This window comes from Neofelis nebulosa, chromosome 18 (genome assembly GCF_028018385.1).
Source record: "Neofelis nebulosa isolate mNeoNeb1 chromosome 18, mNeoNeb1.pri, whole genome shotgun sequence".
In the NCBI taxonomy this organism is placed as follows: Eukaryota; Metazoa; Chordata; class Mammalia; order Carnivora; family Felidae; genus Neofelis; species Neofelis nebulosa.
The window spans coordinates 16,404,326-16,418,931 of NC_080799.1; the positions used below are offsets into that span (position 1 = coordinate 16,404,326).

Below are 14,606 nucleotides of genomic sequence, written 5' to 3' on the forward strand. Positions count from 1 at the left end.
TACCTCAATTAAAAATTTTTAGGGGCGCCTGGGTGGCGCAGTCGGTTAAGCGTCCGACTTCAGCCAGGTCACGATCTCGCGGTCCGTGAGTTCGAGCCCCGCGTCAGGCTCTGGGCTGATGGCTCGGAGCCTGGAGCCTGTTTCCGATTCTGTGTCTCCCTCTCTCTCTGCCCCTCCCCCATTCATGCTCTGTCTCTCTCTGTCCCAAAAATAAATAAAAAACGTTGAAAAAAAAATTAAAAAAAATTTTTTAATTAAAAAATATAAATATTTGTTAAATTAAAAAAAAAACTGTCCTAGATATAACAAAACCTTAAAAACTAGTGATGTTAGTTGGTTTTGCAACTGAATTTGACATGCCTTGACAAAAGGAGTTATTATATCTCATAATCACATAACTTGTTTTACTTTAAGACATCCATCACACTTGTCTACAGTATAAATGTTTATGGGTACTTGCCTTCTTTTTCTTTTTGTGTGAATGTGTGAAGTGACTAAAACACAAGTGACTATTTGGTGACACTGCCTTGATTAAAGTAGCAACAGTTTTATCCACCATTGCTTTTGAACCATCAGTCAACACATTGGAAAAAGCAAATCACCTTCATATTATTCATATTTATACTCATATTATGGGTTCCCTGTAAGAGGGTCAGTGATCCCCAGAGTCCCAGGGAACATGCTTTCAGAATATTTGCTCCAGATTTATGTGACATAAGTAAACCACTATTTAATACACAGTTAGTTTGGAGGCGCCTGGGTGGCTCAGTCAGTTAAGCGTTCGACTTTGCAGGTCATGATCTCATGGCTGTGAGTTCAAGCCTGTGCTGACAGCTCAGAGCCTGGAGCCTGCTTCATATTCTGGGTCTCCGTCTCTCTCTGCCCCTCCCCCACTCATGCTGTCTCTCTCTGTCTCTCAAAAATAAACATAAAAAAAGACGCAGTTAGTTTGGTTTAAAACACAAGATAATTTGTATCTCTAGTTTTCAAACCATCTTGTGCAAGTTTGCCAAAAGGCAGCAATCAGAGATATTCTTTTTCTGAAAATACTTTTCTCTTTTTTGTAGCTTTATTGAGATGTAACGGAAAAATAAAAATTGTATATATTTAAGGTGTACAATGTGATGTTTTGATATACATATACATTGTGAAATGATTATCCCAATAAAGCTAGTTAACATATCCCTTACCTCACATAGTTAACACTGTGTGTGTGTGTTTGCATGTGTGTGTGTATGTGGGGGATAAGAACAATTAAGATCTCTTTTAGCAAATTTCAAGTACACAATACAGTATTATTAACTATAATCACCATGCTATAGAGTAGATCTCCAGAACTTTATCCTTTGCATAACTAAAATTTGAGACTCTTGAATTTATAGTAACTTACTTCAAATTCTGAGACAGAATAGGCAGGGGAAGTTAAGAAACAATTCTTTTTTTTTTTGTGGTTTAGATGTTTATTGTTGATTTCAGTTAAAGGCTAGAAATGACTGCAATACCCAACATTAAAGTTCTGCTAATACAGAACTTGCATATATAGACCAGAGTAAACAATACCATAACACAGAACACTATCTGTTTTAGAGGATACTATTTGCTATTAAGGAAAAAATGAAGTCAACATATACACGAAAGTGGAATAATTCTCAGGAATTATTATTCTCAAGTGAAGAAGCCATGATACAGAGCCATTATTTGATACTGTTTACTTTTCTTTTTGCTATATTTGTATATAATATTTCCTTTTAAATCATGCCCCATATTCTCATATCTTTGTGCTCTACTCAAAAGTAGGATAGCATGTCCTTCTCAGACAGTTCTGCTTAGAAATCAGCACATGCTCTTTTGTACCTCCCCTCCCTTGTTCCACAGTGTTGCAAGCACAGTGAATATTTGGTTCATAACTGTGGACAGTAGGAAGAACACCAGCTTTGGAGTCAGTTCAGACCTGTGTCTGCTGCATTGCTGAAATCTTGGGCAAGTAAGTTACTCATTTTTCTGAATATGAATTTTCTCAACTGGCATATGGCAACAAAAATATGTCTATATCTATCTATTACGATGACTAAAGGAGCTAAAGCACATAAGCACTCAGCACAATGCTAGGTGCATAATAAGTGCTTCATAAGTGACAGTTTTTATTAATTTAGTACAATGTTTAAGGGACTTGTTTAGATTTTATAAGCTCTTCTTTTCCAACTCTCCTTGAGCTGTATCACCCCAGCCTTCCCTGGTAAGCTTCTCTGTAAAGTTAAGTAATTTTGCCTTTCCTGGTTCTTTTAAGCACTTTTTAAGGCAAAATTACCTATTTTACACTCAGTGCTTTAAAGAAGAATGCTCTCTGTCCTCTTGATTTCAAAAGAGAGTTTACCCTTTCTTTAGATTATTCTGCATGTTTATGGTTAAATGTATCACTGTGCATTTTAAGTTGAACATTACATATTATATAGGAGGCTGTCTAGCAAAACAGTTACAATTTAAAACAGATCAATAGTGTGGACTGAAAGCCAAAACCTGGGATAATGTCTCTATTAGACTCTCTTTTGATCTAAATTATATTGAAGGAATATAGTCTTATAAAGTAATTTTTAACAGATTTTTGTTTCTTCATTTTCAGGTCTTTCAGCCTGGTATGGCAGAAAAACCATTGTGTATGTCCACACAAATACCCCATGATGAAGATACAGTTGAGTATATCTTTCAAATAGAACTTCCAATTTTGTACTTTAACAAGATTGGGTAATTTCAAAATATTGATTCAGTAAAATGATATAAACATAGGTCATAAAGATTCGTGTTTGTTATGCTTGCACATGAATTAAATTTTACATTGATTGGAGTTAAATACCAATATTGGTTTAAATAACTGTTCCCTGTTTCTTGAGTTTGCAGACCTTTTTGGTAGTATTCTTCTTTAACACCAAAGAATAACAAACCTCCCATTAGGTGGGAAGAATAGCACTATTTTGATGCATGTGTTTGTGGAAATTTATGTGCTGATAATAAATAACTTTTAAGTGAAGTTATTTTAAGAAGTGGTTGGGTGGCTGTTTATTTCTTTGCTCAGTGGGAGATTGAAACAAGTTATATTTTAAGATGAGCCTCTGTACTAGGGACAACTTACAATAATTCACATACAAATTTACACTAAAAAAGAGAGTAGTATGCCTGAATGAGTGAAAAGTGAGTTTTAGAATTCCTTTTGAGCAGAATGTCAAATATACATGTGAACATTGATCTATGTTAAATAGTGCTCATTTATGTCTTAGTACCTAATGGCTCTCTTCTTGGTATTTTCTCTTCCTCCAAACATGCATATCCAAACTACCATATTTTTTCTCTTTTCCTTCTCACTGTTACTCCTCTGAAGAGAATGGCTTATTCAATATTTGTTTTTCTATCTGTCACATGCTTAAAATCACACTTGATCCACCTTTCATCTTCACTGCTTTTTAAACTACTGTCAAAGTCATGTCTCAGAAACGAAACCACTGACTTATGTCCATGCCATAATATCTTTGGCCCCTCTTTTGCATTAAATCATGGTGAACATTCCTTTGTTTACATGATATTAAAATAATAAAATTTTAGAATTAGAAGGGATCCCAAAGGCCAATTAGTCACACTTTAAGCTAAGGTAGAAATGCTCAGTACACACCCTTTAGCAAGTAACCTTCCAACTTTTTTTAACCATTTTACAATTGGCAACTTAGTTTGTTCCCTCATCATGCTCAAACAATAAGAAAGAGAAAACACTCCTCTCAACCTAGTTTTTCACCAGCAGTAACTAATCTTTGGACAAGTTTTTATATCAGCACACAGATCAACCTTATTCTTTTTAATAGCTCTGTACTTTTGCTATTATAAATGTACTTTTTTTCAATAGCCAGCCCCTCTATGTAGTGGTAAGGTAACTTCTGGGCTTTTTTTTTTTTTCTGTTTCTCTTTCTTCCTCCTCCTCATTTTTTCTTCTTTTTCTTCTTCACAATTCTGTATAATGCTGCATTGAATATCCTCCTACATACTTTTTCATGTATATGTTTCATGTATTTTGTTAGAAATGAAATTATTGGATCAGAAAGTATATGCAATTTAAAATTTGATAGTAATTAGCAAATCACTCTATAAAGATATTATGTCAATTTATGCTACAACCATCAATATGTGAGGATGTCTATCTTTTTTTTTTTAAATCTCTCTCCTGTATTGGAATTCAAGGCTTAAGTAGACTCATTTAATTGTTTTTTATTGAAGTGTAATTAACATATTGTTTTATATTAGTTTCAGACATACAATATAATTAAACAATTCAATACATTACTCAGCGCTCATAATAATTAATGAACTCTTAGTCCCTTTTTATCTATTTCATTCATTCTCCCACCTTCCTGTTTTCTGGTAACCACCAGTTTCTTCTTTGTATTTAAGAGTCTGTTTTTTTGTGTGTCTTTTTTTCTTTATGTTTTTTGTTTGTTAAATTGCAAATATAAGTGAAATCATATGATATATGTCTTTCTCTAAGTGACTCATGTCAGTTAGCGTTATACACTTTAGGTCCATCCATGTTGTTGCAAATGGCAGGTTCTTATTCTTTTTTATGGCCAAGTAATATTCTATTGTGTATATATGCCACATCTTTTTTTACACCAAGTTTTTATTTAAATTCCAGTTAGTTGACATACAGTGTAATATCAGTTTCAGGTGTAAAATTTAGTGATTCAACACTTACATACAACACTCAGTGCTCATCACAATAAGTGTCTTCCTTAATCCCCATCACTTATTTACCACATCACCCTTCCCACCTCCCCTCTGGTAACTATCAATTTGTTCTCTATAGTTAAGAGTCTGTTTTTCTATTTGCCTCTCTTTCCCCCACTATGTTCATTTGTTTTCTTTCTTAAATTCCACATATGAGTGAAATCATATGGTGTTTGTCTTTGACTGACTTATTTCACCTAGCACAATACTCTTTTGCTCCATTCATGTTATTGCAAATGGAAAGATTTCATTGTTGCTATTGCTGAGTAATATTCCATTATATATATATGTATATATATATATATATATATATGGCCAATTCTTCTGTATACATTCGTAGTCAATGGGCATTAGGACTCTTTCCATAATTTGGTGATTGTTGATAATTCTGCTATAAACATCAGGGTGCATGTATCCTTTTGAATTAGTATTTTTGTATCCTTTGAGTAAAGACCCAAGAGTGCAATTGCTGGATAATTGAGTAGTTCTATTTTTAAACCTCCATACCATTTTCCAAAATGTCTGCACAAATTGGCATTTCTGTCAAGAGTGCAAGAGGGTTCCTCTTTCTCTACATTCTTTACCAACATCTGTTGTTTCCTGAGTAGTTAATTTTAGCCATTATGACAGGTGTGAGGTGGTATCTCATTGTGGTTTTGATTTGTATTTCCCTGATGTTGAGCAATGTTGAGCATCTTTTCATGTGTCTGTTAGCCATCTGGATGTCTTCTTTGGAAAAATGTCTATTCATGTCTTCTACCCATTTCTTAACTGGATTATTTGTTTTTTATATGTTGAGTCCCAATAGTTTATTCTTGATTTTGTTTCTCTTGCCTCAGGAGACATATCTAGAAAGAAGTTGCTATAGCTAATGTCAAAGAGGTTATTGCGTATGTTATTCTCTATCTCACATTTAGGTCTTTCCTATCTCACATTTAAGTCTTTAATCCATTTTGAATTTATTTTTGTATATGGTGTAAAGAAGTGGTCCAGTTCCTTTCTTTTGCATGTTGCTGAACAGTTTTCCTAACACCATTTGTTGAAGAGACAGTCTTCTTTCCATTGGATATTCTTTCCTACTTTGTTGAATATTAATTCACCACATAGTTGTGGGCTTATTTCTGGGTTTTCTATTCTGTTCCATTTATCTATGTATATATTTTTGTGCCAGTATCATAGTATTTTGGTGACTACAGCTTTGTAATATAACTTGAAGTCTAGAATTGTGATGGCTCCAGCTTTGCTTTTCTGTTTCAAGGTTGCTTTGGTTATTTTTAGTCCTTGTTCATTCCATACAGGTTTTAGGATAGTTTTTTTCTGGTTCAATGAAAAAATGCTATTGTTATTTTGATAAGGATTGCAATAAGTGTGTAGATTGCTTTGGGTAGTATGGACATTTAAAGAATATTTGTTCTTTTGATTCAGGTCATAGAATGTCTTTCTATTTCTTTGTGTCATCTTCAGTTTCCTTCATCAGTGTTTTATAACTTTGAGGGTACGGGTCTTTCACCTCTTGGGTTAGGTTTATTCCTAGATATCTTATTATTTTAGGTGAAATTGTAAATGGGACCAATTACTTAATTTCTTTTTCTGCTGCTTCCTTATGGTGTATAGAAATACAACATATTTCTGCATGTTGATTTTATATCCTGAGACTTTATTGAATTCATGTGTTCTAGATGCTCTTGGTCAAATCTTTTGGGTTTTCTATATGGAGTATTATGTCATCTGCATATAGTGAAAGTTTGCTTTCTTCCTTGCTGATTTGGATGTCTTTTATTTCTTTTTGTTGCCTGATTGCTAAGGTTAAGATTGCCGTACTATATTAAGTAGTAATAGTGAGAGAGAACATGCCTGTCTTGTTCCTGACCATAGAGGAAAAGCTCTCAGTTTTTCCTCACTGAGGATTATATTAGCTGTGAGTCTTTTGTATATGGCCTTTATGATGTTGAGGTATGTTCCATCTATCCTTACTTTGCTGAGGGTTTTTATCAAGAATGGTTGCTGTATTTTGTCAAATGCTTTTTCTGCATCCATTCAGATTATATGGTTCTTACCCTTTCTTTTCTTAGTGTGATATATATGGTTGATTGATTTGTGAATATTGAACCACGCTTGTAGCCAGGAATAAATCCCACTTGATCATGGTGAATGATTTTTTTTAATGTACTGTTGGATTCGATTTGCTAGTATTTTATTGAGAATTTTTGCACCCATATTCATCAGTTATACTGTCCTGTAGTTCTTTTTTTAGTGGAGTCTTTATCTGGTTTTGGTACCAGGCTAATACTGGCTTCAGAGAATGAGTTTGGGGTTTTCCTGCCACTTCTATTTTTTGGAATAGTTTGAGAAGAATAGATATTAACTCTTCTTTAATTGTTTGGTAGAATTCACCTGTGATGTCATCTGGCCCTAGACTTTTGTTTGTTGGGAGATGTTTTATTACTGATATAATTTCTCTTATGGTTATTGGTCTGTCGAAGTTTTCCTTTTACCTGTTTCAGTTTTGGTAGCTTATATACTTCTAGGAATTTATCCATTTCTTCCAGTTTGTCCAATTTGTTGGCATATAGTTTTTCATAATATTGTCCAATAATTGTATTTCTGTGGTGTTGGCTATTATTTCTCCTCTTTCATTTGTGATTTTATTTATCTGGGTCTTTTTTATTTTGTAAGTCTGGCTAGGGCTTTATCAATTTTATTAATTTTTTCAAAGAACCAGCTCCTGGTTTCATTGATCTGTTCTATTGTGGGTTTTTTGTTGTCTCTTAGTTTCTATGTCATTTATTTCTTCTCTAATTTTTGTTATTTCCCTTCTTCTGCTGGCTGCAGGCTTCATTTGTTGTTCTTTGTTGAGCTCCATTAAGTGTAAGACTAGATTGTTTATTTGAGATTTTTCTGGCTTGTTTAGGTGGGCCTGTATTACTATCTACTTCCCTATTAGGATCACTTTGCCACATCCCAAAGGTTTTAAACCGTTCTGTTTTCATTTTCATTTGTTTCCATGTATTTCCTTATTCTTTTATTTCCTGTGCGACCCATTCATGGTTTAGTTGCATGTTGTTTAACCTCCATGTGTTCAAGCTCTTTCCAGACTTTTTCTCATGGTTTTACTTCCAGTTTGATAGTGTTGTGGTCAGAAAATATGCATGATATGATCTCAATATTTTTGTCCTTCTTGAGGCCTGATTTTTGACCTAGTATGTGATTTATTCAGGAGAATCTCCCATGTAGACTAAAAAGAATCTTTATTCTGTTATTTTAGATTAGCATGTTCTGAATATATCTGTGAAGTCCATCTGGTCCAGTGTGTCATTCAAAGCCATTGTTTCCTTGTTGATTTTCTGTTTGGATATTCTCTCCATTGATATAAATGGGGTGTTAAAATCCCCTAATATTATGGTATTATTATCAATGAGTAATTTTATATTTGTTGTTAGCTTTTAAAATATATTTTGGTGTTTCATGTTGGGTGCATAAATATTTATAATTGTTAGACCTTGTTGGATTGTCCCCCTTATTATAGCATAGTGCCCTTTTTGGTCTCTTACTACTGACTTTTTTTTTTGAAGTCCATTTTTCGTGTATTAGTATGACAACTCCACCTTTCTTTTCATGTCCATTGCATGTCAATATTTCTCAATCCCCTCACGTTCAATCTGCAGGTGTCTTCAGGTCTAAAATGAGTCTCATAGGCAGCATATAAGTGGGTATTGTTTTTTTAAATCCATTCTGACACCCTATGGCTTTTGATTGGAGTGTTAAGTCCATTTATATTCAAAGTAATTACTGATAGATATATTCAGTGCCACATCATTACTTGTTTTGTCATTGTTTCTGGAGATTTTTCCTGATCTTTTCTTGTCTTTGCCACCTTTGGTCTCTTCTTTCTTTGCCACTTTTGGTCTTTCCACTCAAAGAATCCCCTTTAATATTTTTTTCAGGGTTGTTTAGTGGTCAGTAATTCCTTTGGTTTTTGTCTGTCTGGGAAACTCTATTTTTCCTTCTATTCTGAATGATAGCCATGCTGGAAAATATTCTTGACTGCAGTTTTTCCCCATTCAGCACTTTGAATATATCATGCCACTCCCATTTGGTTTGTCAAGTTTCTATTGAGAAATCTCCAGCTAGCCTTATGGGTTTTCCCTTGTAAGTTAAGGACTTCTTTAGTCTTGCTGCTTTAAAGATGTTTTCTTTCACTCTACTTTGCAAATGTAATTACAATATATCTTGCTGTTGGCTTGTTTTTGTTGATTTAAAATTTTTTTTAAATGTTTGTTTATTTTTGAAAGCCAGAAAGAGAGACAAAGTGTGAGTGGGGGAGGGGCAAAAGGAGATGGAGACACAGAATCTCAAGCAGGCTCCAGGCTCTGAGCTGTCAGTACAGATCTCAATGCAGGGCTTGAACTCACAAACTGTGAGCTCATGACCTGAGCTGAAGTTGGATGCTTAACCGACTGAGCCACCCAGAGGCCCCACTTTTGTTGATTTTGATGGGAGTTCTCTGTGCCTCCTGGATCTGGATGTCTGTTTCCTTCCTCAAATTAGGGAAGTTTTCAACTACTATTTCTTCAAATAAATGTTTTGCCCCCTTTTCTCTGTCTTCTTCTTGTGGGACTCTTGTCATACAAATGTTATTACCTTTGATGCAGTCATTGAGTTCCTTAAGTCTATCTCATGTTGCATAATTCTTTCTTATTTTGTTTAGCTTCTTTAATTTCTCTTACTTTGTCTTCTATCACTAATTCATTCCTCTGCTTCTTCCACTCTGCTATTCATTGCATCAAGCCTGTTTCCAATCTCATTTATTGCACTATTCATCTCTGATTGATTCTTTTTGAACTCTTTTATATCTGTGGTAATGGTCTCACTGATCTCTTCTTTTCTTTAAAAATTTTTTTTTAATGTTTATTTATTTTTGACAGAGAGAGAGACAGAGCATGAGCGGGGAATGGGCAGAGAGAGAGGGAGACAGAATCTGAAGTAGGCTCCAGGCTGCGCTGTCAGCACAGAGCCCGACGTGGGGCTTGAACCCACAGACCGCGAGATCATGTCCCGAGCTGAAGTCGGATGCTCAACCGACTAAGCCACCCAGGCGCTCCTCTCTTCTTTTCTTTTAAAATATTCATTTTATTTTTATTTTTTTGAGGTTTTTTTTTGAAATAGACAGACAGAGAGAGAGAGGGGGGGAGAAAGAGAGAGAGAGAGAGAGAGAGAGAGAGAGAATCCTAAGCAGGCTCCATACTGTCAGCACAGAGCCTGATGCAGAGCTTGAACTCATGAACCATGAGATCATGACCTGAGCCAAAATCAAGAGTCAGACAGTTAGTTGAGTGAGCCACCAAGGTGCTCTTCTTCTATTCTTTTTTTAAAACCCAGAGAATATACTTATTATTTTTGCTTTAAATTCTCCATCAGACATGTTACTTATATCTGCCTTTCTTAGATCTCTGGTTGTGACCTTATCTTGTTGTTTCATTTGGGATGAATTCCTCTGTCATGGCATTTTGTCTAAGTCTCTGCCTTCTTCTGTGTGTTACAAGCCTGTATGTTTCCTGCTCCCTAGAGTAATAGCTTATGAAGAAGAGGTCATAAATGTCCAGGGCCTGTCACTTTAGGAAGTGTCTCTGGTGTGTGCTGCATGCACTGCTATTTGCTCTATTCTTCATACCATGCGTCTGCAGGCTCTCCTTGCCTGCAGTGGGCAATGTTGGGTCCCTGGCCAGAATGTGGAGTTTTAACTAGGTATGGCCTTATCTGTTTGTTGAATGAGACCTGATACTACTGAAGCCCTGCAGATCTTCCTGGTCAGGAGACATGGTGTGGCCAGGTGTTTATGCTGGTCTTTCTTCTGGGGAAGGGGCCTGCTGTGCTGGTACCGAGGTAAGCTTGACTGAGAAGGGCAGTTGTGCCAGAGTGTAGGGGTGTGGGATTTGGTGCAGGCAGGTTAGGCAGCCAGTCTTGGTACTGCCTGCTTACTGCAGGTGTGTCTATGTTTATATGAGGGTTGAAGGAGAGAACTGACATAAGCTGTCTCCTTTGTTCCTGTAGAGGTGACTCCTTGAATGCTGCCTCTCAGGGAAGCACTCCAAGAAAAGCAAATAATCTCCTCTCCGTGTTTGACCCAGGCATTTTTGAGATGTCTGTGTCCAGACTCTCTGCTTCTGGATTATTGCTTACCTTTTATCCGGGAGCAGCACAGTGCCCTCTGGGATCTCTCCCAGCCAAACCTGCTGACTTCTAAAACCCCAGGCTAGGGGTGTCTGGGTGGCTCAGTCGGTTAAGCGGCCGACTGGCTCAGGTCATGATTTCGCAGTCCATGAGTTCGAGCCCCACATCGGGGTCTGTGCTGACAGCTCAGAGCCTGGAGCCTGTTTCAGATTCTGTGTCTTCTTCGCTGACCCTCCCCCATTCATGCTCTGTCTCTCTCTGTCTCAAAAATAAATAAACGTTAAAAAATTTAAAAAAAAAAACCAAACTCCAGGCTTTAGGGACACGGTGTGGGCAAAGGCTTGTGGTAGTCTTGCGGAGGAGCCAACTTCACTGGGACTGAGACAAGTTTGACTGAGAAGGGCAGTTGCACCAGAGCACAGAGGGTGAAACTTGGTATAAGCAAGTTAGGCAGCCAGTGTCAGTGCTGTGCTATTTCCAGCAGGTGGCTCTGTGTATATGCTGAGGGGCTGCAGAGGGAAATAGCACCAGTGGCTCCTTTGTCCCCAGAGAGTCAACTCTGTGAATGCTGACTCTCAGAGATGCACTCCATGAGCAGCAAATAATCTCCCCCACTGTGTGCCCCAGGCATTCTTCATAGTACTGATCCCATGCCTTCTGCTTCCCCATTCCCCTCACCATCTCCTCCCCCCACCCCCCGGTTGTTTGCCTGCCTTATCTCTAGGAATAAATCAGTGCCTTCAGGGCTCAATCCTGGCAAAGCCTGTGGACCTTTAAAACTCATCTTTAAACCCTGCTGGTTGTAAGAACTCACAAAAAATCAACCCCTCTTGTTTTTCCTGCCAATGGCTTTAGGGGAAATGTTCTCCTTGTGTGTTCTTTCCCTTGTGTGCTCACTCTCTCTTGCTTTTTCCTGTGAACACAGCTGCTTCCTCTCTGCAGCACCCATTTCTCCATTAAACCATGTCTCCACACTTTCTACATTCTTTGATGTGGCTTCTTTCTCTCCCTTTAGTTATGGAGCCTGTTCTGCCAGTCTTCAGGTTGATTTCTGGATTATTTAGAATGATTTGATAGCTATCTAATTGTGTTCAAGGGATGATACAAGCCTAGGGTCCTCCTACTTTGCTGCCATCTTCTCCATTATTTTGTCTTCTGTGTCACTAATTCATTCCTCTGCTTCTTCCACCCTACTGTTCATTGCATCAGGACTGTTTCTAACGTCGTTCATTGTATTCTTTATCTCTGACTGATTCATTTTAAGTCTTTTATATCTGTGGTAAGGGTGTCTGATGTCTTCCATTCTTTTCTCAAGCCCTGATAGTATTCTTATGATGGTTGCTTTAAATTTTCCATCAGACATGTTACTTATATCTGTTTCACTGGCCATGGCCTTATCTTGTTCTTTCATTTGTGATCAATCACTCCATCTTTGCATTTTGTTTATGTCTCTGCCTTCTCTCTGTTAGAAAAGCCAGCTATGTCTCTATTCTGAAATAATGGCCTTATGAAGAAGAGATCATGTAACATCCCCAGCCTGTCATTTCAGTAAGTGTCTGGATGTGTGCTGCATGCACTCTGCTATTGTGTTTTGGCTACTCTATCCTTCAGGCCAGTCATCTGCAGAGGTTCTCCTTGTCTGCTGTGGGCATTGTTTGGTCCCTGGCCTAAATGTTGTGAGTTTTAATTAGGTGTGTTCTGGTCTGCTTATGAAATGAGACCTGACACTACTTCCACCAGAACTAAGTGCCCATAAAATTCTCTGGTCAGGAGACATGATGTGGACAGGGGTTTGTGCTTGCCTTCTAAGGGAGGGGTCCACCCCATTGTGCTTGAGGCGAGCTTGAATGAGCAGGGCAGTCCCATCAGAGTGCAGGGAGTGGGCTTTGTGCAAGCAAGTTAGTGTGGGCACTGCACTGCTTCCGCAGGTGGCTCTTTGTTTATGCTGAGGGGCAGGGGACTGAAAGGGTGCCAGGTAGCTCTTATGTTCCCACAGAGGCATCTGTGAATGATGCCTCTTTGGTATGTGCTCAGAGAAGAGCAAATACTTTCCCCACTATGTGCCCAGGCATTCTTTGGAGTGCTGTTTCCATGGGATCTGCCCCTGGGTTGTTTGCCTGCCTTATATCCAAGAGCAGAAAAATGCCCTTGGGGCTCTCTCCCAGACAAGCCAGCTCACCTTTAAAACTCCAGGCTTTAAGCACCATTGGTTGCAAGAACTCATGAAATTCAGCCCCTCTAGTTTTCCAAACCAATGACTTTTGTAAAATATTCTCCTTGGGTGTTCCCCTCTGTGCTCCTCTCTTTCTCACCCTTCTCTGTGATGCTGGCTCCCTCCTTTCTGAAGCACCCATAATCTTTTTCTCCCCTATACCACTTCTCTGCACCTCATACCTTCTTTGATGTGGCCTCTTCTCTCCCTTCATTGTGGAGTTTGATCTGTTTGTCTTCAGATTGATTTCTGGAGTATTTAGGATGATTTTATAGTTATCTATTTGTGTTCAAGAGACAAGATGAGGCTAGGGTCCTCCTACTCTGCTGCCATCTTCCTCTCCCTCCTACAGATTTACTATTTTTAAAATTGAAAGCAAAAACTATGTGTCTGGACAAGACTTACTTGCTCTCAAATTTACTTAATTCAAATCTTGTCTGAGTTATGATAATCAAATGATAATTCTAATTTCTTAAACCTATTATTAAAATTATTTTTTCAAATGATTTTACTAATTTTAATTAATTGTTTTATTTTTGTGTTTTTAAGCAAAGAGGAGATAGTGTCCGTTGCTTAACAATGCTTGGTCATTTTGGTTTTGAATGTTTGCCTCATCAGTTGGTAAACCAATCTATTCAACAAGGATTTTCTTTTAATATTCTCTGTGTGGGTAAGTACCTGATTCCTCATCTGAATTAGTACTTAATTTTCTCAAATGCTTACTTCAACTTACCTAAGTAGTGTAACACTGGTGCTGCTAATTCAAGACCATGTCCTTCTATCTGTATTTGTTCCTATCATGTTAGTCACATTACTTAGATATTTTATACAAATAAATTTTTATTTGTTTTTGAGAGAGAGAGAGTGACGGGGGGGACAGAGAGAGATGGAGAGAGAGAATCTCAAGCAGGCTCCACACTGTCAGTACAGAGGGCAATGTGGGGCTAGAGTCCATGAATCATGAGATCATGACCTGAGCTGAAACCAAAAGTTGGACGCTTAACTGACTGAGCCACCCAGGCGCCCCTAGACTTTTATTTTCTTTGGATGTTTCAGTGCTCTTCAAAATCTGATATGTTTTTGTGTATATTTTTTCTATATTATATTAATGACTGAGAGAGTCAAGAGAAACATGTATACCTCATTTTTATTCACAAGATTTTTTAAATGCATTTTTTATATTTATTTATTTTTGAAAGAGAGAGAGTGCACACACATAAGCAGGGGAAGGGGCAGAGAGAGAAGGAGACAGAATCTGAAGCAGCTGCAGGCTCTGAGCTGTCAGCATAGATCCCAATGCGGGGTTTGAACCCATGAGCTGTGAGATCATGACCTGAACTGACGTTGGACGCTCAACCAACTGAGCCATTCAGGAGCCCCTAAACATGTATACTTTAAAGGACATTATAGTCATTGATGTATTTGGGTTAAGCGTTACTTCTTCTTAGCCATTTTATGC

At 37.5% G+C, this 14,606-nt stretch overlaps 1 protein-coding gene across 1 annotated transcript in view; it reads left to right on the forward strand.

The window, feature by feature from the left end:
- The first annotated feature begins 1,882 nt into the window (after nucleotides 1-1,882).
- SEPTIN14 (septin 14) overlaps nucleotides 1,883-14,606 on the forward strand; it is a 100,909-nt gene continuing 88,185 nt past the window's right edge. The window contains exons 1-3 of the mRNA XM_058710700.1: nucleotides 1,883-1,984; nucleotides 2,621-2,689; nucleotides 13,697-13,817. Coding sequence (XP_058566683.1) covers nucleotides 2,636-2,689; nucleotides 13,697-13,817 — 175 coding nt within the window. The 5' untranslated portion in view covers nucleotides 1,883-1,984; nucleotides 2,621-2,635. The remainder of the gene's footprint in view (nucleotides 1,985-2,620; nucleotides 2,690-13,696; nucleotides 13,818-14,606) is intronic.